Here is a 24,402-nt window from a genome sequence, read left to right on the forward strand (position 1 = left end):
ACCAGTATTACACTGTTAAGAAAGAAGTAGTATCAACCTGTCTTCTAGGTAATTGTATTCACACCCATCGGATAGTGCAGCCACACCCCTCATCAGAGAAGTGTCTTTCTCATAGCACGGCAGTCAATGGAGACTCCCAACAGCTCAGCAAGCCAAGAACTGAGTGACAATTGGGGGTTCAGCCTTAAGTGGGACAGCTATATCCTAGCATTATTTTTCTAAAACAAAGTCCCTTCAAACAACCAGTTGGTGAACATTGTGAGTTTGGATTTTTGCTTTGTGATCCACTGAAAGTGAGCCCTGAGATCACTTGAACCATCACTTGAATTCTAGCGCCTTCCTCAAAAGTAAGTAGTTAAGTTTGGGTGCCGCAAGGAATACTGATACAGAAAAAGATGTCACATTCTACCTCTCTGTTTCCTCTACCTCTGCTTACAGCAGCAATCCTTTTGCTCAGACTTCCTGTTTCTGGCACTTGCCTTTTTATGTGATGTGTTCATAGTTCCCTGTCTGTGGTTAAGAAGGCACAGAACTGGGTTTAGTCTCTCCCTCTCATTCATTTGCACACACAAGCACTCTTCTTCTCTCTTCTCTCTCTCAGAATGATGGTACTGGGTAGAGCTTTTGCTACGGTTTTCTGTTTACTTCAAGCTGTTTCTGGAGAAAGTGGCAATGCACAGAATGGTGAGTCATTTCTAACTTCTTTCTTAAAGGATTTCAGATCGTCTCTAGCATATATGATCAGGTTACTTAGTTCTATAACAGGCCGGAGCTGGGCAGCAAGAACTTGGCTTGTGTATGTTTATGTTGTGTGCATTAATCACCAGGACAGATGGTAAGAGGACAATACTACAGATGGCTTGTAACTCACAAGAACTGTTGAGAAGCAATGTATCTCTCTCAAACACTGGCTCATAAATGTGGATAGAAGCTGGTGCTCTCAGAAAAGAACCCTCATTTCAATTCTCTGATTGTGCTTGTTAGAGAATCTCTTTCAAATTGTACATGCTAGAAAAATCAAGCTATCTTTTTTGCTTAACTATTTATGGAGTTCTAAAACCATAAATATCCATAATAAATTAATGGCCAGAAGCAACAGTTTATGAATTCACCAGAACTATATCTGTAGTGTCTAGAACATAGGAGTTACTTGCTAATGTATTTCTTTGAAATAACTTTAGCTTTGACAGATTCATGTTAGATTGCTAATGAATAATTCACTAGAGCACTGAGAAATGTCTTATTTGAAATACACAGGATTGCTTTTGTATCCAGCAGATCCATCATATGGTCATCATAATTCTCTTTGCTATGCATAAAATACTTGGATCCCAGTTCCTTAAAAATATGCATTCTGATTACAAGACTGTGCTCAACAGTGTCTAAAAGCCACGGGAGCCACATTGAACTAGAACCTTCAATTTGTTTCTACAAATTCAGCTGTTTACACACACACACACACACACACACACACACACACACACACACACACACACACACACTGCCTCTGTCTGCTGAGTGCTGGGATTAAAGGCACGCACCACCATGCCTGTCCTACATGTGCGTTTGTAAACTGAGTGTAGTAGCATATACCTGTAATCCCAGAGCATGAAAGGCTGAGACAGGAAGATCATGAGTTTCAGGCCAGCCTAAGTTACATACTGAAAGCTTGTCTCAAAATGCATACTTTTTCTTTATAGACAATATCAATACATATCAGCCTTATTACTTAGTTTAGCTCTTTTTAAGTCAAATTCCCTTAGTCATGCTTTCCTAAGCTTAGATATCTGTTTCCATTTACCTAGTAATCACTAATGATGGAAAGCCCTCGCATTTTCTTACTAAGAGAATTGTAGTGACATTTTTCACTGTGACTGAGCATGACTCACTTTGTGAGGGAGAGTCATTATCTCATGTTAAATGTGTGCAAACACATGGCAGGAAGCATGAGGACTTTATTGCTGTTTGATGCAACACTTTGCCACTATTTCTTCCTGTTGCCCACACTATTTTTAAAAGGAGTGAAAATTCTTGCTGAAAACTTGATTTTCACTTCAGCCTTTTGAATTAAAAAAAAAAAATCCGATTAGAAAGCATAGAGGCTATCACATAATCATATCAAAATACAAAATTACTTCATGCTTGAAGGAATTCACAAGTAATCTGCTATTGCTGGTTAAAAGATAAAGTTAGTTTTCTAATAACTACAAGGATGAGCAAAACAAGCAAAGAAAACATCAAAAGCCCAGTTTACACTGTTGATCAAGTAATCGTTCTCTGAGAAAAATCTTCTAAATGATGCTACCTTACTTATAAAATGTATTCCAAATATTGTAAATTTCTGTACTTAGAATATTTTTATTAAATGCTTAGATACTTACTTAAATATTAAGGATACTTACTATGGAATGCTTAATACATTAACTCATAATTCCATGTAATGTCAAAACCACAGTAAGAATAACAGCTTCAATTGATACATAATTTTTTCAAAAGAACTCCAAATGTTGTTAGAATACAGTAACTGAAAAAAAAACTCTGTGTATATTTGCATAATGATAATTCACATCTTACCTTTTCATACAAATTTCTCAAAAACTGGTAAGAGAGCTCTCAGACCCTTACTGAGGATTTACTGTGATCTAAGAGAAATCTTTGTGTAGATGTATTCAATGACTGCTATAAAGTGCATGTATGTATCAGAACATGAGCTTTGGGAGTTTGAGTATGCAGAAAGGGCACAGCTATGAAGTTAGAAGAGTGAAAATTCACGTGCACATCTGCTCCAAAATGACATCACTTAACCACTGTGTGCATGACTCTTAGTTAAGAGATCTTCAGCTCATATCAAGTAGAATATTCTCCCAAATGGCACGTGATTTTACTTGTATTTATAGGAACTTTTTTTTTGTTACAGTGCAACTGTGCCCTATAACACACCTGTTAAAGAACCAATGAACTGCTCATTCAAACACAAATGCTCTGATTGCAGGAAAATCTGTATGATCACTTATTTGCATATTGTGTGAGATAACTTGAGACATACTTTGCCAGACTGGGTGGTTGGAGTCTGTGGAAGTCTTCTCTTCAGCTGGTGCTTGACATCTGCTGGGAGTGTACTTTTTCTGGCTCATGTCAAATATGGGGAAACTGTGTAATAAAGATGGCCCGAAGGATGTTGAAATCCAAATAGTAATTCACATATATTACATAGAGTTGATGAAAGGCCCAAGTAAAAGCTAAGTATATGACAGTATGATAGCTGAGAGCTGCCATGTAAGAGTAGGCAATGCACCCAGAGCCATTCCATTCTGAAAGGGGACAGCTCTGAGTGGCAGATTTCTAAAGCCAGAAAATTAAAAGTGAACATGTTTCAAAGTATGAACTCTTAAATATGAGCTGCTCCTTTGTTATTTAACCCTGTTAATGGGGAAAGTATATTATACAGAAAAAGTGTAAAGAAACTTACCGGTGTTCCCTGTTATGAAATGACTGGATTCTTGGAGTGCATAGAAAGATAAATGCCCGTGACTGTGAGCAGTGTCCACTATCTCTGTTTAGATGAGCTGTTAGATTTATTGAGTGGAATAGTTTCTTACCTGGTTGGTCTATTAACAACCAATTGTATTAACTTTCCCATAGACCATTGGGGTTAATTAAATAAAGAGAAAGCAATTAAAACTGCATATGCTTGCCAAGACCCTCATCTGGGGCCCATTTTTAATATGTTGTATTTCCATATTAAAGCCTGAAAAGCATAAAATCTCAGTTTTGGGTGAGATTAAATACCTGAAAGTTGCCAGGAGCCCTCCACATTCCACCATTATGATATTAACCTTTGATTACTCTAGATTTTCCTGGTCCTTATTAGAATGTGTCCAGTGGAAGATTTTTTCTGACCTTATTCTGCTATTAAATATACCTATTCACATACACACACAAATACTTAATCATGGGCTCTCCCACTCAGTTTAGGAAATCAAATAATATCTTTAACAAATTGCAGTTTCCAAAAGTGGCTATACAGACACAAAATTCCATTTCCCACTTTCTAGTATCTATAGAATACAGTAACTGGAAAAAAAAAAACCTCTAATCACATAGGGGAAACATTGGCATCCTCAAGGTTTACTATTTTACAGCTACAGTTGTCTCAGTCAGTCATTTAAGACAAGATTATTTCATACTCTTAGTTGTGATGTCCTTTCAAGGGACAGTGAGTAACCCCATAGAAATGTGAACTTATAGCTAAAATAGTTATCATCTTTCATTGGAAAATAACAATTTTAAGGGAACATAGACCAGCATTGAAAACTAAGGTTGGATTAGGTGTCATACAAATGTAATACAGGAGCTCCTATTTGAAATGTGCAAACACTTCAGTGTGGAAACCAAAAAAAAAAAAAGATAATTTCAACATTTTACTATCCCACAGGGAATTTGTTCATCAAATTTAGCACCTTCTATATTTGCCAGACATTGGCTTTCCTGCATAGGTTAGATCAAGTGGCTGAAGTAGAGAATATAGCATTAATAAATAACTTCTAAACATGGTTTTAAAGTGTAGCAAAGAAATTCTGATGTAAACAAGGAAAGAGGTGTTTCCACGCCCCTTCTAATTTTCTAACATACTAGCCCAATGGTAGAACAACTAATTTGCACCTGGAACTTATTCCTAGACTGTGATAAAAGTTTTTCAGTTAGAACACTCTGTACTCTGCACCTGCATATTGGTGTGTGTGTGTGTGTGTGTGTGTGTGTGTGTGTGTGTGTGTGTGTGTGTGTGTGTGAAACTTTGTCACTGTCTTTGTCCTTGCAATTTGTTTCTTTAGATAAATTTTAAGCCCTCCTTCATGTCTGCCACACAAGTGACATTTTATTAAGGAGGATCAGGTTTTCAACTGAGGCATTCATTTGCCTCCTTAACAGCTGTTTTGTTCTTCCCAGGAGACCTAGAAGATGCAGAACCTGATGAATACTCCTTCTGGTGCTACAGCCAGTTGGAAGTGGATGGCAATCAGCACTCACTGACTTGTGCCTTTGATGACCCAGACGTCAACAGCACCAACCTGGAGTTACAAATATGGTGAGGAAGATCGTTTCTGTGGTCCTGAGAAACCCAGCTCCTGCCTTTCTTTATCGGTGTTCCCTTCAGCACCTGCCAAGGAAGGAGTGTCTGTCCTAAGTATCAAATGCTAAAAATTATTGGAGTCTCAAAACTTCTTGAACTAGTTTGTCCTTTGACAAAAACTAAAGTGAAGCAACTCTCACTTCAGTTGCTAGCTCCCCAGGAAACATACAAATGGTGCTGTGGCTCTTGGAGATCCTACATCCCTCCACATCCACAGTAATTTAAAGACTACATCTCCTAGAACGTTCCCTTAAGGCAGTGGACTATTTTCAAATTCCATTATGTAGTGTGCTTGCCTGGAGTTCAGTTCCAATGCCAATGTTTAATAACTTTTTGATTTGCAGCAACTTTTGTAACATATATTCCTCAATTGCTTCATCTAAACATTTAGAGAATAAATCTCATAGGAAGGTTGTGGTGTTTAAACAATTTAATATGTACAAAGAGCTCAAATAAACCAAACCTCCAACATTTAATTAGTAATTGGAGAAAGAACATCAAATGATAATTCTATGAATATATATCTAAAATACCCACCCTCTTAAAATAGTTTAATTCCAGATGATCTGCTCAATGTAGAATTTCCAATAATTCATAAGAACAAATTGATTCTTGATTTCATATGGCCTTAGAGGAAAGAAAATGCAAAGCTTCTGGTCTGAAAGTTGGTAAAGAACTCAGGGAGTTTTATCTTCTCTCTCACCCACTAGTCATTGCTTGTTGTCAAGGGTTATTATCTCTGGTGACTTGAAAAAAAAATAGTCTAATATGAAGTTCTGACTTGTGGCTATTTCCAAATTCATATCAGATGACCTCATTTTTTTGTAAGTTTCCGGAGGAGGAAAGTATGTCAAGATCTGCAGTAGTAAAAGAAGGCTTCATAAATTCCATGATCACTAAGGCAGTCCTTAGCCACCTACAACCTAGATAAGCTCTAGCTTCTGCCTTTTCTGAATTTATAGCAGTTTCCTGAGTCTACAAACAGCTTTTCCCTGAAGTCATTGGATGAACAACATCTTGAATTTGAATGTCACAGTATATCCTCAGTCGGTTTCTGTTATTGCACTTTCATAGCACACTTTCTTTTTTTTTTATTTTTTTTTTATTTTTTTTTTTATTTTTTTTTTATTTTTTTATTTTTTTGGTTTTTCAAGACAGGGTTTCTCTGTGTAGCTTTGCGCCTTTCCTGGAGCTCACTTGGTAGCCCAGGCTGGCCTCGAACTCACAGAGATCCGCCTGCCTCCGCCTCCCGAGTGCTGGGATTAAAGGCGTGCGCCACCAACGCCCGGCTCATAGCACACTTTCTATGGAGAACAAAATCATAAATATCCAGGATCTACAGATATGGCTTAGTCAATAAAGCAAGAAGACCTAAGTTGGGATTCCTGGAACCTATGTAAAAGCTGAATGTGGTATTTGGAATCCCACCCCAGGGCTGTGTTGGGGAGTTGTAAAGATAGGTGGATCCTTACTAACTAGTCAAGTGAGTCCAGTCAATGACCTTCAGGTTCACTGAGAGACTCTGTATCAAAAAGTATAGAGTGGAGAATGAAAGAGAAAGACCCCATGTGTTAACCACTGCCCTCCACATGTGTGTGCATGCAAAACACCTACATGCATATGCACACACACACACACACACACACACACACACACACACAAATGTATATATATACATGCCCCACACTCAAACCAAAACAAAATACAGAGGTTCACAATCAATCCTCCAACTTGCTAAAATCAGCTAAATAGCTCATCTAAACAATGCTCTCATTTTTTAATGGAAAAAAATGACCCCTCCACACAGAGGTTTGACTTTAGGTTTTCCAACCAGGTTGTCAGTGGGTTGTCACAAGCACTGTGGTTTCACCTGAGCAAGGCATGACTGACCTTCCTGCCCACTTACATTCACATATTTAACCACATTCTTGCCCACTGTAACCAACTGTCCTTTAGTTGACCTGACAGAACATCCCTTTGTATTTTCTAGTTGGACAGATATTCCTGTTACATATGTTTTAAGGTATATTTAGTGAGAAGCAGAATGTTGGCCTCAAGTAGATAAAAGTAATTTCTAGAGCGTTAACATTTCCATAAAGCATATACATTTTGAGTAAGACATTCATGTACCTTGTAGGTTGAAAAGATGGTAACTAAAGAGTTCTGAATTTGCATGTTGTTGCTTTTTTTTAAATGGAACTACCTTTTGTAGAACATATTAATGCATAAAGTAGAAATTAGGATTGGCTGAAGCTGTTACAAAGGTAATCACTGGTAGATGCTACGTCCCTTCTCTCAAAAAGTGGTAAATTTAACGTCTGTTCTAGATCTGACCACCAGTCTCTCTGGACAAGAAATGGAGTAGTTTACTAGATAATTAGCTAGATAGTAAATTAGTTAGTGTTCAGTTAACTGATCTCCAGGGTAGGATCAGGTTATTCATAGACCTGAATTACTAGTATACCAATGGACTGATTCACAGTTCACAGTGACAGATATAATTATTATAAAAATGCAATTACTCATTATAGGCTGTGGTCCTATGGGAATTAGTGGGAGAAGGATAAAGAGGGTGGAAAGGTCCAGCTAGCCATTGTGGTCTGCTTGGTTTATTTTAGTCTCTTAGCATGGTTTCCTCTCCACAGTGCCAGTTCTTTGATAGTGGAGTTCTCCACAAAGGGCCCAGGTTCCTAGACAGATATACTGAATCCCTTATTATCCATCACTTATTAACTTCATTGTTTGGGAAATGAGAGTGACCTGATACTATTTATGGTCTGGTTTAAGTTCTTAAAACACCAGAAAGCTGCTACAGGTTCAAGACCCGTAGCTGAATATTTCACTCATATGTTTCTTACAAAGATTTTTAAGTCTAAGTATTTGTATAAAGTCTGTTGGCTTCTGTTTTCTCTACATTGCATGAGTACCTCCATCTCAGAAATTGATATCCCCTAATGCTCTCTCTTCTATTCTAATTCAGCAGATAACAGCAGTGTAGCAATTAAAAGTCTATCAGTGGCAGGCTTCTGAGCTTGTCACTCCACATTTGTTCCCTTGAATCTGGTTTACCTTGTTGCTTTTTATATTTTACTCTTTTCTGATAAAACTCAGTAAGGACACTGCATTCAGCCACACTTGTATGTACATGGAGATTCTGGGGATGAGAAAGGGGTTTGAATAATTCCTTATCCTTACAGATAGTTCACAAAAAAAAACTACATTTTGGTGGGGATAAAATTTTAAGGAAAATTCTGCAAATATTAAATATGTATTAAGCCATGCAGATACCTTCCTCTTTCTGTACAGAGGCCAGGAACTGTCTTACAAAGATAAAAATTTTGTAACATATTCATACAATGACTTGGTGTTCAGTAGTTATAAAGATGAGGTGTAAGATAAGCACCACCTAGAATTAAGCATGTAACTAAGTGAAAGAAATCAAGTATGAAAAAATAGTAATGTTATTGCATTGATGAGAACTTACTACTAGCTGGTGAAACTTGAAGTAAAAATTCTGGTTGCTCCTTAGGCATGGGATTAACTACCACATATATGCAAGGCAACCTTCCAATATTAAAGAAAAATCCTATACCTAGAAATTGACTGATGAGTGCATGTCATACAAATAGGCAAATGAGTAATGGTGAAAATAAAGAAACCATGAAGTTATATACTCTCACATAAAAATAAATGATACAGAATAAAAGGAAGATTACTGTTTTTTTTTCTCTTTTCACATGCCTGAAGTTTAATATCCCTCTTTTTAAGAACTGTCCTTATGAGGTTTTTTTTTCTCTTGGCTCTTCACTCTTTAAGCCCAGCTTAGTCATTCCAAAAGGAGGGAAAGCTAGGTTCAGTTGGAAGTAGAGATCTTGGCAGAATGCCTCAGTATAAGTTGCTTACACACACACACACACACACACACACACACACACACACACACACAAAAGAATTCTTCCTACTAACCAGATTCATGTGAATGTGTATGTGTTAAGAGTGTCTATGTGTTCTTGTATGTATGCGTGTGTGAGAGAGACCGTGTGTGTGTCTGTTTCTCTGTATGTGTCTCACTGACTGAGTATGTGTATTTGTGTTTCTGTCTACGAAAGATAGAAATTGTGTATGTGCATTTCTCTCCGTGTGTATTTCTATCTCTGTCTCTCTGTCTCTCTGTCTTTCTCTCACTGTATGTGTCAGTGTGTGTGAAAATGGAATATGTTATGTCTTGGAAACAGAAGATTTGGTGATTTCTTTGGTGGACTGCGTGAGTGTTCTCTCTCTCTCTCTCTCTCTCTCTCTCTCTCTCTCTCTCTCTCTCTCTCTCTCTCTCTCTCTCTTACTCTCTCTCTCTCTCTTAATGTGCTCAAGACCTAGTTACTATCAAATTGGAAAGATCATTTCTTATATTTTTTATTTTTAAACATTAGATTTAAATTAAAAACATGTATAAAATTACATAAGATTAGAGATGATAATTCTACACTAAGGTATTCTGAGTTGTTCATGATTGTTCTAGTTTTTTTCAGTGTTGTTTTGGGTACCCAATTTTTTTAAAGTGTTGCTAAGATTTTGATTAATAGTATATAAACCTGTTAGGAGAAAAGTCTAATTTGTCAGCAGTAAATTTGCTTGCACATGAACCTAGCTCCCTTTTATTTTGATTTATTCAAATATCTCTCTGATGTGTTTTGTAATTTCCAGTATGAAGGCATTGAATACCTTTTTATAAATTTTATTTCTAAATCTTGTATCCTTCTATGACTATCACAAAGGAACCAGCAGTTATAAACTTCATTTTCTAACTTTTTTGACGATGCTATCCATAGAAACACAGTTGGGTGTTTTCTGATGGCCTTGATGAATTAAACTAGTTCCTGTCATTATGTTAGAAATCTTTATAAATGTCCATATGAACAGATAGGGTTTTTTTTCCTCCAAATAAATGTGGTTTCTTCTTTTCAAATCTGCATGCACTTGTATTTGCTTCCCTTCTCTTATGAATTGAGGAGAACATCCATTGTCTTTCTATGTAGGAGTAGACAAGGAGAACTGTCGACCTTGCTCTGATCTTCTACCATTGTGTTTTACATTAACTTTCTGTAACAGCATTTTACTGATTTGAACAAGTGTCTTTATTCTATTTCTTGTTGGTTGAGAAAGTTTTAATCATGCACACATATGTGATTCTATCAAAAAAAAACTTTCTGCTTTCATTAAAGATGAGTAACTTCTTAGTGTTTTATTCTGTTAATGTGGTAAATGATGCCAATTGATCATTGAATACTGAACCTACTTTGTTTTGCTGGGTACTCATCACACCTGTCATAGTGTAGTATTATCATTCTGAAGAACTTTGCATATACATTTTTAAGGACCTGTCTTATATATTCCATGCTGACTTAATCCCATTAAGTAGATGAGGATGATCTTGAACTTCTAGTATTCCTCTTTCCATGTTTTGAGAGTTGGGATTACAGGTATATTGCACTACCCCAGATTTATGTATGGCTTTAAGCAAACTAGGCAAGCACTCTACTGAGAGAGTCACATCCCCAGGCCTCTGTACACATTTTTAGGGACCATTTTCTTTCCTATAATATGTTTTGCTAGATTTGAGTGCCAAGTTCAAGTTTGCTTCGAAGAATTACGTAGATCATCTCTATTTGGTGGAATGATTTCTGTGATATTGGTAATACCTCTTTCTTAAACATTTGACAGAATTCAGCACCTGTAACATATGGTTTTATTTGTAAGGGTATGTGTTAATATGAATATGATTTCTATTGAGATATTCAGTTTGTGTGTGAGTCAGTTTCACTAACTTGTATTTTTAAAAATGTTTTCACATAAAAAAATTATTACATTAACTCCCACAAATTGTTAGATTACCCATAGTTTTGATGTCCACATAATATATAATGATATCTCAGACATTTCACATACTGATAACTTATAATTTTTGTACCCATAGTGCCACAGAAATTACTACGTAGACCAGGCTGGACTCAAATCCATAGCAACCCTCCTACTTCAATCTCCCAAGTATTGACATTAGAGTCATGAGCCACTACACTCAAATTTATTTTTATTTCTTGGCGTCACTGGGCATAGTGGTACATGCCTTCAGCACTATGGAGGTAGGGGCAGGCATATCTCTGTGAGTTCAGGGCCAGCCTGGTCTACATAATGAGTTTTAGGCTAGCCAGGGCTATATAAAAATGGTTCTGTGTCAAACAACAAAACAAAACACAAAGTCCCTATGAAAACCCCTTAGTTTACTTATTAAATATATGTAGTTTTATGTGTATAAACTTTTCAACCAGTTTAGCATTTCCTTTAATGCTATATGAAAGAATAATACCAGTATTTCTTATAGCCCTGATTTTTTTATTTATCCCCAAGAGATACCAATTACTTTATTATTTAAACAAAGTATTTGATTCTCAATGATCAATGCTAAAAACTACATGGATTTTTTTTCTCCTAATTTCCACAAGCATGCTTTTACTATTTTAGACTAATTTGCACATAATAATAGTAACATGCTGTGGATATTGCTCTATATAAATAAAACACTGATTTGCCCGTGGCCAGGCAGGAAGTATAGATGGGACAAGGAGGAAGGAGAAGGCTGAGGAGGGAGACACTGTCAGCTGCTGCCATGACAAGCAGCATGTGAAGATGCCGGTAAGCCACTAGCCACATGGCAAGGTATAGATTTATAGAAATGGGTTAATTTAAGATAAAAGAAGTAGATAACAAGAAGCCTGCCACGGCCATACAGTTTATAAGTAATATAAGCATCTGTGTGTTTATTTTGTACGTGGGTTGTAGAAGTGCGGGGGTTTGGTGGGACCTGGAGAGAAGCTCTCCAGCTACAGTAATGGAGCAGGAAATTATGTTATTTTAATTCATTCTCTTTTTTTCTGCAGTATTATCTCACCTAGTTATATATATATGTAGACTCTAAAGTTGAATTCACAAAGCTAAAATGTGCATAAGATGTTATTTTAATGTATACAGAAACTCCACCTGAATAAAGACTTCTAACTTTTTGTTTCTACAGTGGGTCTCTTTTAGGGATCGAGTGCCTAACTCTTAATAAGCTGCAAGAGATATATTTTATAAAGACAGGAAAATTCTTACTGATTGGTAGCAGCACTATATGTGTGAAGCTTGAAAAAAGGAATTTGATTTGCAAAATAATGGACATAGCAAAGATAGGTAAGAAGTTGTGTATGAAGGTATGGTTGCCATGGTTTGAATAGCTGCCAACACATGTCTTGACTTTCAGTATGCTAAAAATAGGCAAATCGTGAAAACACTTTGTAATAGACAATATCAACTTTTCTAACTCATTTTTAGTAAATGAAAAATTTGAGCCTTGAATCATGACTTCCTACTATGAAATATGCTGAGAATATTTAAACTCAGCTATGAAAGAGGGTGTTTGACATGACACCTACAGATTGGTGGAGACACACATCAGTATGTGGAATGTAAATGAAGCAGAGTCACGGATCATCTTCCCACACATCTTTTCTTTTTTGAATTTATTTCTCATGAAGCCCTTATAATCTTTTCTACATTTTCATTTTCACATAATATTCCAAATGTGCATAGCTAAATTAACAAATCATTTTAAAAATAAATATACATTTTCCATATTTGTCAAAGTTCTACTGGTGGAAGAGATAGATAGATAGATAGATAGATAGATAGATAGATAGATAGATAGATAGATAGATAGATAGATGGATGGATGGATGGATGGATGGATGGATGGATGGATGGATGGATGGATAGATAGATAGATAGATAGATAGATAGATAGATAGATAGATAGATAGATAGATAGATAGATAGATAGATGATAGATAGATAGATAGATAGATAGATAGATAGAGAGATAGATAGAGAGATAGATGAGAGACAGATTAATTTTAAGAATTAGCTCATGTGATTGTAGCAGTGGTAAGTTCAAAATCTTAAAGATAAGCAAGAGGGTAGAAATTCAGGTTAAGTGCGGACGTTGCAGACTTGAGTCCAAATTCTCATGACAAGAAACAAGAATATATTGCATTCTTGAATCAGACTTGTTTCTTAAAGGAATTTCTACCTTTTATCTTTAAAGCCTTTTATAGATTACACAACGCCTACTCACTATGAAAGGTAGTCTTGTCACTCAAAATCTACTGACTTAAATTTTAATCATATTTTAAAAATATCATTGGACTAGTATTTAACTAAAAAAAGTAAGGACCACAGTCCAGCCATGATGAACTATAATATATTTCCAAAGAGACTAAGTGAGGAATGAAACATATCTGAATTAACTTGACTCAGAATATATACTTATATTTTATTAAATATAAATAGTAAAAGCAGTTACAATTCAAGTTACATTATAATTTGAGTGCACAAAATGACATGTTAACTACTTGTATTTTTTCTACCTCTGGAGATTTACAAGTGAATGTTTATGGGAAAACATTCAGAATGATCATATAAATGCAATTTTTGCTGGTTTTAAAGGCTATGAACTCTTTTCCCCTATTCTCAATATCTCTTTCACTGCTCTAAAAGAAAAGACAACAAAGCAATTCTCATTAGATATGAGAAAATTACCTCTGCTGTGTTTAACTATGATGACAAGGAATAAAAGTAGACAAGTTCCCTGTCTGAACAATCGTCTTAGGGAAAGAGCAGATGTCATAGAAAGGAAATATTGGACAGATGGCTTTACATGTTTGACCACACAATGACATGAGCTAGATCAGCATGAGTGGCAGATGAGGCCAAGAGTTCCAACCAACATTATCCTTGTGTTCTGAGCACGAGTAAGCTGGTTTTATTCATTTAGAGATGAGGTTTCTATGGATCAGTGCTCATTTTGTGCACTGCACAAAGGCATCCTACTTTAAGTTTCATCATTTATCCAGCAAAGGTATTTCTTTTGGAGAGTGAGCAGAGTAAGTAACAATTCTTGGTCCTCTGAGAAAGCACTGAAACATCAGGTGAAAGTCTATTGTCATCCTTGCATAAGGCCATCTAAAACACAAGCCTCTGCAGTCATGGGAACACACCCACAGGATCTGGGAATACCTACCCCATGCATGGTCCCCGCTCCCAAATACCCAGTGCTCATCATGGACTATGTTGCATCTCCCACAGCAGACCACAAGACTAACCTCCTATGTGAGCAGCAATGAGGGGAGCCAGAGTTTGCACACTGCTGGTAGGACTGGTCCCTGTGAGAGGGATGTTGTGGGTCTCTTCCAGGGCACTAGAAAGTACTTGCACTCCTGAGCAAATAAGATGAAAAGTGATAGGATGTTTCTCATAGGATTATCTTCTCCTAGCTCCTCAAGAGGCATCACAGTCATTGAATTATCATTTCCACAAATTGAAATTAAATGCTCATGATTGAATCTTAGAACCAGAAACTCTGGCCACCAACACCTTTCTCCCTCACTTCCCATTCATCAGGTCCCCTGTGGTGGTTTGAAAAAGAATGGACTCCAAAGGGAGTGGCACTATTACAGGTGTGGTCTTATTGGAGGGAATGAGTCACTGTAGGGGTTTGCTTTGAGGTCTCCTATGCTCAAGCTTCCCCCAGTGAGACAGACCATTTCCTGGTGCCTTCTGATCAAGATATAGCCAGAACCATGTGTTTCTGCATGCTGCCATGCTCCTCACCATGATAATAATGGACTGAACCTCTGAACTGTAAGCTGCCCCCTCAATGAAATGTTTTCCTTTATAAGAGTTGTGTTCATGGTGTCTCTTCACAGCAACAGAAGCCCTAACTAAGGCATCCCCTAGCCTCTAAGGCTGGAGGTCCAGCTTCCTGCCTTCCTACTTTGTTTCAAGTGTATTGATAAAATTGTCTCAGGTCAAAGGGGAACATACAGCCTGATCCAGATGTTTTAATAGAAAATCAATACTTTTCTCTGGGTCTGTGCTGCTTAGTACAACAGCTTTCTCCTTCCAGGAGTTTATCTTACATGCATATTGTTTCTGAACAACAACTCTGTGATGCAAACAGACAGCAGGCAGAGGCTTAGGGAGCAGTAGGTTGACAACTAAAACTGACCAAGGAGAAAGTCTGGAGCCCACTCTGGAATTTGTTAGCCAGGGCCAGGAGGCAGACTGTGCACTTCTATGTAGATGTAGCCTTGCAATTCTCTTACTTTGGAGCTCATTAGTAATACATATCTAGTATTCTGATAGTAAGTGTGTGTGTGTGTGTGTGTGTGTGTGTGTGTGTGTGTGTGTGTGTGTGCTCCCACGCGTGCGTATGCATGTGTAAAATTAACACTACCCATCAAAAACCAACAATTCCTGAACATATGGTCTGACACTCTTACGTTTGTTTCTTGCACAGACCATTGCTACCCTAAGCAACATTTAGGGCTTCCTCCACACTGTGACCCAATTATCTTTCCCAAAGGACTTGGTATATAGAAATGGACCAATATGGGAATTATACATGGGAGGATTTGGAGGCCAAGACTGGAACTGGTACAATTCTAAGTATTCACAACACTCAGAAGGCCACACCAGCCACAGGAAGGCTGGCAATGATGTCTGGATGTGAATCAAGGAAAAAGAGATTTGGCTTTGTGAATGACCAGCTCCTAACATAAAAAGCCCTGGGGTGGGTGTTAGAGCAGACAGACTTCTAAGAAGTGTAGTTATCAGCAATTAATGGAAAAGAGGTCATGAACTTGAAATAGAACAAGGGGGCCTATGGGAGGGTTTGGAGGCAGGAAAGTGTGAAATGTTGTAATTACATTTTAATGTCAAAAAGTACAAGAAAAATCTTAAATGTCCTTATGTCCTTTGTAGCTCCATACACAGTTTTCATTTCTGTTTCTTTCCAGTTAAACCTGAAGCTCCTTTTGGCCTAGACGTAGTTTATCGAAAAGAAGCAAACGACTTCTTGGTGACATTCAATACATCTCACTCAAAAAAGAAGTATGTAAAACATTTAATGCATGACATGGCCTACCGCCCAGAAAAGGGTGAAAGCAACTGGACGGTAATGTAGATCAATCATGTTCATAAAACTTATTCTTTACTCAGACAGGCTCGTGAGATCATCCTCACTGAAGACCCCATAACTCCTGCATCTTTCTTGGCTCATCGTCATCTAACTTGCTCTATTTTATCTTCATGGTTCAGATTTAGATAAGAATGAATGCTCAGACAATCCCGATCCTCACTATACAAAGCCTGTAGTTCACAGGTTAATCAGGAAAAATAGTTGCTCTCCATAGTGTAACCAAGAAGTAATCATGCTTTTTCGTTTTCTGGGATTTTGGGGGTCAGCAGGAGGTCAGCAGAAGAAGAGGTAGAAGGCTTGTCTGTCTCTTGTTTTTATTTTAATGTCTAAGGCTTCCATCACAGAAGAAACAATTTGTATTCACTCTTCATTTTCTGGATGTTCAGTCGGCTTCTCCACAGTCCACAGAGGTTGAAAAGATCTTGCTGTTCTTAGCATCTATTTGGGAGATGACCTGGGAGAGACGCAGAGTATCCTGGGTAGTTGGGTTTCTCTTAACCTACTAGCTTAACTTAGCTCTCCCTATGTCACATAGATATTTTTCCCCCAAGAGATGGCTACTCTTTCTCAAGAATAAAAGAATACTTCCTTAAGCTCAATGTGCCTTTGTTCGAGCCAGGTCATCCACATTACTCTGCAGTGTGCTGAGGAATGCTGTTTACAGACATGCACTCCTGTCCAAGCCACGTGTTTCCTCTCTCTACCTACTCCACACTCATACACAACCTGGATGACTTCCATCCTACTTTCTCTCACTAGTCATCTGAAGATGCCCCCCATGAGAAAGCAACATTAGTAGAATGGAAGAAAGATTATGAATAAATTAATTCCAAGACAATCAGCTTATTGATTTCAGTTTGAAAATATATAAATCAAATGTCCACCCTCTCTTGGAGGTTTATGTCAGCACACACAAACACAATTGTTAGTCAAATAAAAAATTAATATTAAGTTACTATAGAACTGCTAACAGATGGTCTGTTGGCACAAAAAATTAATAAATCAATAAGTTACAGACAGACATGTAAATGTACAGAAGACATAGAAAACTATCATAAATAAACTCTATAAATTCAATTAACAGAGTCAAACAAATATAAATAACAATTGAATACTATTTTTTTGTCTATAAAACTGATATAGCATCTTTTTTCTTAAAAATGATATAGTATTGGAAAATTCATTCTGTCTTTACTGTTTTGCACAGTGTAGGATGCTATCTTTCGGGAAGGAAATGTTTACTGTCCACTAGCCTACCCATTGTTTCCCATTGGTGGATGGAAAGAGAAAAAGATACTGGAGTGGGAGAAATACCTGTGAGCCAAAGTGGGTGATGATAATGCAGCTGAGAAGCCACCCAATCAGTGTTCTCTTTTCCCTCTCTCAGTAACATTTGAGTCTGCCCCTCATTGTGCTCCTGAACTTTTGCATAGTTGAACTCTTTCACTTCAGAAATATGAAAGAACTTCAAGAGCGTGGCAACCCAGCTGAAAGCATTTGTATTAAAGTGAGTTAAGAGACTTAAGCAACATGTCTTTTACATCAAGTAATATAACTTGTTTTTCCACCCTAGCATGTATATTTATTGAATACAAGAACTACAGTCCTAGAGCGAAAGCTACAACCTAGAGCAGTGTATGAAATTAAAGTCCGATCCATCCCTAATACCAGATACTTTCAAGGTTTCTGGAGTGACTGGACTCCAAGTTCTACCTTCGAAACTCCAGAGCGCAGGAGTCCAGGTAAGCAAAAGCTATAGCATCCCTGTCCCCCCACAAGACTTCACATACTGAAGTATAGCAGAGATTGAGCAGGAGATTGATGTAAATTACCCAAAAGTCAGGACACTGGGGGCTTTCTTCCACTTTCTTTGGAGAATATTCTACCTGCCTCCTTTGCCACTTGTCTGGAATAAGAGCAATGGGATCTGGATCCATAGTACCTGATAACAGATACAGAGTGTTTTGATGCCACTGTCTCAGGTTCTCCTGGATCTACTAATGAATCTGTAAGAACTATTACTCACAACCATTTCTATCTTTATCAGGGATCAAGTGTGATCTCTCTGTGACCCCTCTAGGTAACACCTTTGCTAATAGCAAGTGAGCAGGCCAATATGACTATCTACTACAAACCTTTCCCAGTATAAGATGTTATGGGGTACGGGAAATGCAATAGCCGTGGAATCAGAGAACGTATCTCAGGAAATTGCCCATAGCACCTCCCCCTGGACTTCTTTGAGGAGGATGGAGTTTATCGCTGCTCTGCCAGCTTCACACGCTCGTTCTGGAGCTCAGGGTGAACCTCAGGGTGAACATTCATCCCTTCAGCTCTTATTTACACTTTTTTCTTTGGGTATTGGCAGTTGGACAGGAGTTTCTAGGCCATCACGAAAGGTCATCTTTACATTTCAAGTGGGCTGATGCTCTTGCCATGGTCACCCAGAGCAGCGCCACTCTTCCTGTCTATCAAAGAACTGTTTCCAAGAAACAACGAGGGAGGCTGTGTTACTGAGTAAACTCAAACCATCTGAAATATCTACCCTCTCTACCCCCACGTTATTTGCTTACTGAATGCTAAACCATGGTCTCTCCTTGTATTCTAGGGGGATGGGATCCTGTTTTGCCAAGTGTCAGCATTCTGAGTTTTTTCTCTGTGGTTTTGTTGGTCATCTTAGCCTGTGTGCTATGGAAAAAAAGGTGATTTTTTCTTTAATAATCAAGAGGGTGATTGTGAGTAGTCAAAGAAAAGCAGGACTCAGGTCTTACTTACTGCTCTAGAAAATCTTCAGGAGAGACTTGACATTTCAAGAATTAGAGTGGCAAGTATACTCCCTCCTATTCTTAGATCCCAGTCATTTTTATATAGTTGATTTCAGAAAAAGTAGAAATATTTCAACTAGATGTAAGACAATCATTATTCCCCAAATATTCTCTCTCTCTCTCTCTCTCTCTCTCTCTCTCTCTCTCTCTCTCTCTCTCTCTCTCTCTCTCTCTCTCCCTCTCCCTCTCTCTCTCTCCCTTTCTCCCTCCCTCCCCCTCTCCCTCTCCCTCCCCCTCCCCCTCCCCCTCCCCCCCCTCTCTCTCTCTCTCCATACATGCATAAGGGGTAGGGGGATGTGGGTATATCTTTCTGTCTGTGTATGTGTTCATGTGTGTGCACATGCACATGTGTGCTAGCCTACAGGCAGCCAATACTCAACAATGATTGTGTTACTCAATCCTTTTCCACCTTGTTTTTTGAGACAGGATCTTTCACTACACCTGGAATGCTCTGACTAGGTCAGACTAGCTTGTCAGTAAACTCTTAGTACTGCCTGTCTCCACCAGGTCACACATCATCACTGAGTATCTGAACTCAGGTCTTCATGCTTCTATGGCAAATAGTTTATTTACTGAATCATCTCCCTAGGCCCTTAACCCCCAAATAAGATTCTCTGTGGAGAGTTTTCCAAACATTTTCCCCACAGCCTTCTAAAGGACAGAGGAGGAATTACCAATTCTAATGGGGAATATATTTAATGTCATGACTTTCTGCACACAAACTCTCAAGATTTTTGTATTCTACACTGTGATAGAGTCATGCACTAGGGAATTACTCAGCATCCTAGGAAGATGCCCTCAGTGTAACATACTTTATGTTACCATAAAAATTTTCTTTGAATAGCTTAGAACATATTCCCCACTTCCACTAAAATTAAAGCAAAACAGTTACTTCCAGTAAATAAAATGAATAAGATGACAATATCAACATTGAACAGAAAATATGTCACCAAGCTTTAGCTCTGTATCAACACCAATACTAACTCCCTGAAAACCCCACTCCCATAATTACAGTGTCTTGTCCACTGATCAATAGCAATGAGTTCTGTTCTATGCCCTCCATTAATCAAGTAGGTGATACTCTCCACAGAAAACAAGGTATTTGTCCATAGTTGCTACCTAACAGTAGCAGAGCCAGTACCAGAAGCCTGCTTTTACAATTTCCCTCCAATAAGGAGAAAGATGCGTGTGTGTGTGTGTGTGTGTGTGTGTGTGTGTGTGTGTGTGTGTGTGTCCTCTCTCTCTTGCATTGTTTCATCTATGAATGCTCTCTGGTTCTAGAATTAAGCCTATTGTATGGCCCAGTCTCCCTGATCACAAGAAAACTCTGGAACAGCTATGTAAGAAACCGAAAAAGGTAAGTGTTTGTGGCAGAGAGACACCATACTGATGACATCTTAGTCTAAGAACGTTCAAGACAACAGAAAACTGAAACTCACCTTTTGGCCTTTTATGTATTGCATAGCTGAGGCTCCTTATGGGATACTGGGGAATGATAAGCTGAGACACACAGGACAGGGAGTGGGGACACAATCATTGTTTAATTCAAACCTGAAGTATCACAGCTCAGGCAAAAATCAAACCAACTGAGGAGCAAGCTGGCAATTTTCAAACATTGCACAGTAAATTATCCTGAGAGAGTTTCTTAGAATTTTTCTTTTACTTTCCTCAACTAAATGTGTACAAACACCTCTTTCCAGAGCCACTAATGCTCCTGTCTTTCTCTACAGAATTTGAATGTAAGTTTCAATCCTGAAAGTTTCCTGGACTGCCAGATTCATGAGGTGAATGGCATTCAATCCAGAGATGAAGTAGAAAGCTTTCTGCAGAATGTTCATCCTCCACAACCCGATCCTCCACCCGAGGAGCTGGAAAAGCAGGGACACGGAGCAGCGGTACATAGCCCAACCTGGCTAGCTGAGATTTCAGTCAGCACTCCAGAAACTCTCGGAAGAGAGTTACCCCTCAGATTCCTGGATAGAAATATGAGTGGATGCAATACCCCTACATTCCCTTCTTCGCCTAGGCCCCCTGACTACAGAGATGGTGAAAGAAATGGGTCTCATGTGTATCAAGACTTGCTGCCAAGGCCTGGAAACACAAATGGCACCCTCCCTCAACCATTTCCTCTCCAGTCAGGAATCCTCATACCAGTTTCTCAGAGACAGCCTATCCCCTCTTCCTCAGTACTGAATCAAGAAGAAGCATATGTCACCATGTCTAGTTTTTACCAAAACAAATGAATTATGAGAAACCGAAGACCTTTCCATCACAAACAGGATGATCACCAGGATGGAAAGTCTTGAATGCCTACTCTCCCTCATAGCTCACAGAAGATAAAGTCAATGTAACCTTGCTACATATCATCAGCATTCTGAGAAATCATTTTGATCTCCTAGCTCAGAAACATTTGCATAAAACAGGAAGAATCTGCTTCTACCTTGTTGGTTCAGTCCTAAGAGTTCAAATGACCTAATTAAAAAATATGAACAAAACTCAAATTAAATAAAGAATAATGGGAAGATAGAAGGCTGTGATGAATGCAGGAAGAATAAAAGAAAATAAGACTAACAGTGTAGTTCTGTCAGTAGGACTTATTATATACACAGCTGTCTACACAGTTCGTCCCATTTCTTCCTCACAATAATACTGCAATGTGGGTTCATCCATTATAATTGTTATACTCTTTGCCAGAGATGCTGAAGTGGAGAGTAAATATTTTAAATAATTTGTCTAAGTTTTCCTCTCAGCAGCAGGTGAGGCATGCATTCTAACTTCAGCCTTCCCTTGCCATGGACCTGTCCTATTCTTGAGTGCCAAGCATCATCTTTAAGTGGGTGATTATGTAGTAATTATCCAAACTGGGCCATTTTGGAAAGGGAAAATCAGAAATGATTAACAGTAAGCCTAAACTGGGTCTGTGTCAGAAAGATGTGGATGTGTGGTCAGTCTTCTTAATTAAAGTGGCTACAAGGAAGAAAGTAGAGGACAAAAATGTATTATGGATGTGAATTACCATGACCATGTCACAGGAAGTGGGAGAAAGAAAAGAGCCACCAAGCTCATTTAATTTTGTTTATTTTTGAAAACGAACTCTAGAAGCCATGAGTTCTAAGCCAAGAAGTTGCAGAGTCAGTTATCAAGACAATGATCCTTCTGCTGCTATTATCCATCTGCCTCCATAGACCATTGAAGGAGCTACTGACAATCTACAACAGAGTGACATTTGACCAGTGAGCAGAGGAATAGCCCTCCTGTGTGTAGATACCATTACAAGTTACCCCAAGTTCTGTAGCCTTGGATGATGCCTGAACTATAGGAAGGAGCGGATGTGAACACTTCAATGAGTACCCCAGCTGAGACTATGGTCATGAAAACACAAAGAAGATAGGTAAGTTGCCCAAATTCAAATGTTAATTCATGACTGTAAGTCACAACTTTGTATCCCCAGTGTGTATGACCAATCTCCTGAAGGAAACAGGAAGTAAATAAAGGATGCCATTGGGATCCTTAGCACTAATTTCAGTTTCAGTGTTGACATTGGTTATTTGAATTTGATGTGTCTGTCTGGTCATGTATTAAGTCCATGTGTTATATTCACATAACCACAACTGCTGCTAATGCTATATACTCAAGAACAGTATGTGATGTACATTGCTGATTGGTTCTGCCCATTTCATTCTTGGATTTCAAAAAGGAAAACAAAACTCTTGGTCAGAGATAATATGCAAAACAGAGATGCCAACTGCTACTTCCAAGTAATATGAAACAAAACAATGAAAAGCAAGCGTCCAATTTGATCAATCAACTATGCTTGGATCCAGTGACTCTCTCGTTAGTCAATTTATTTTCTATAAGCCTTTGCCTCTTTCTTCATTGAGGTTTCCATGGGAATTTGTGTCTTCAAATCCAAGAAAGACTGTTTCAGATGCGTATACTTAGGTTTTTTCCACAGCTGAGATTTGGAACTGTCAAAAATCTTAAGAATATGTAGTAAGGAACCTGGAATCGATACAACTCAGGTGACATTTTTTTGGTGCGCTCAGCAGTTTTTCTTTGGTGTTCTTTGAAGCATCCAGCAGCCACTACAGTAAAGTTGTCTGAGTTGACTGTGCACTTTTCAAATGCATTATTAGTAGTCTGTAGAGCTGCTACATAGAAGGATGTATGGTGTGTGTTATCATTTCACATTTCATTAAAAGCTAAGGACCTCTTTATGGCTGTACTGTCTTCTGTGACTGTGACCACTATACATAAATAGATTCCTACAGTTCAAAACAGGCCTCTTAGCTACTAGAAGCATTCTTAGGTCGTTTGGTGGGTTAGGGTTTCCAAAGAGATATTTCTTAATCAATTCAATAATTAACTAACAGCAATAAGTTAAGAATAGTAAATTGTTAAGAAGCCATACTGCATTACATTTACACTATGATAGCCACTGAACAATGGAATTAGATACTCCAAGCTCATGGTTACATGGAGACAAAAAGTACAAAGTAGTATTAAAATATCACACTAACGTTTTAGGGCAAAATATCAGTCAAGATTCTTAGCATTTAGTAAAATAAATGAATTTTAAGCATTGAGTTTACTAAAAACTTTAGATGGCTCACAGAACATTTGGAAGGGTGAATAGCCAATCTTGCAGGCCACAGGGTCTCCCTGTATCTCTGTGATTCACAACTCTAGAAACTGAAAATAGTTACTTTCACTGGGTCATCAGCTCCTGGGGAGTCTTAACAATGACACCCAACAACTTCACATCACAGATTGCTAGAGTAAAACAGAGTGGGAGCCTGTAGCTGACAGCAGCAAATTTGGCCCTTTCCTGAGCCATAGCAATAGATAAAGAGAATAACTGTCATTTAAATGTATGGTAAGAGGCAGGCATTGCTACAGAGGAAGGGAATCCCCAACATACAATGGAGATCCAGCTGTTAGGACTGAAGAAAAGAACAACAAAACCAGGTAAAGAGAGTGGAGAAATGACTCAGCAGTTAAGAACACTGGCTTGATCTTCCATTCCAGAGGACCCAAGAACAAATCCCAGTACCCTTATGGTAAATAAGCATTTATGTAACTCCATTTCCAGAGATACAACACCCTACTTTGGCCTCCCTGGGCACCAGGCATGCATGTGATACAGACATACAAGCAAACGAAGCACCCACACACATATAAAATAATTTTTAAAATGTTGCAAAACAGGTACCGGCTATATGGAAGAAGATTACAAACAATGAGAACACGAAAGTCCCATTTCATATGCTAATGTAAGACGGAGTGGGCAAGGTCACTGAGCCTGGAGATCACACAGGGATTTTTCTCAACATCAGAAAAAGCATAGGAAGCCATGGAGTTGTGAGGAAAAGTATTCAGGG

At 38.2% G+C, this 24,402-nt stretch overlaps 1 protein-coding gene across 2 annotated transcripts; it reads left to right on the plus strand.

The window, feature by feature from the left end:
* Positions 1-210: 210 nt before the first annotated feature.
* On the plus strand, positions 211-23,236 carry Il7r (interleukin 7 receptor). 2 transcript variants are annotated; one of them, XM_006991362.4, is made up of 9 exons: positions 211-347; positions 602-684; positions 4,948-5,086; positions 12,198-12,355; positions 16,018-16,175; positions 17,773-17,941; positions 18,805-18,898; positions 20,303-20,378; positions 20,752-23,236. In XM_006991362.4, the coding sequence occupies exons 2-9, from the start codon at positions 603-605 to the stop codon at positions 21,262-21,264; spliced, it is 1,389 nt and encodes a 462-aa protein (XP_006991424.1). In that variant the 5' UTR covers positions 211-347; position 602; the 3' UTR covers positions 21,265-23,236. The 2 variants fall into 2 exon arrangements, with proteins under 2 accessions (XP_006991424.1, XP_076407887.1); XM_076551772.1 differs by lacking the exons at positions 211-347; positions 18,805-18,898; positions 20,752-23,236 and having other exon boundaries at positions 501-684; positions 20,303-20,382.
* The last annotated feature ends 1,166 nt before the right edge of the window (positions 23,237-24,402 follow it).

The sequence above is a fragment of the Peromyscus maniculatus genome, chromosome 15 (genome assembly GCF_049852395.1).
Source record: "Peromyscus maniculatus bairdii isolate BWxNUB_F1_BW_parent chromosome 15, HU_Pman_BW_mat_3.1, whole genome shotgun sequence".
In the NCBI taxonomy this organism is placed as follows: Eukaryota; Metazoa; Chordata; class Mammalia; order Rodentia; family Cricetidae; genus Peromyscus; species Peromyscus maniculatus.

Excerpts from the sequence above, each read along its gene's own strand:
- Il7r (XM_006991362.4), top strand. The coding sequence starts at position 603 with ATGATGGTACTGGGTAGAGCTTTTGCTACGGTTTTCTGTTTACTTCAA. Across the intron at positions 5,087-12,197 it reads AACCTGGAGTTACAAATATG|TGGGTCTCTTTTAGGGATCG; the intron begins GTGAGGAAGATC and ends TTGTTTCTACAG. Across the intron at positions 12,356-16,017 it reads AATGGACATAGCAAAGATAG|TTAAACCTGAAGCTCCTTTT; the intron begins GTAAGAAGTTGT and ends GTTTCTTTCCAG.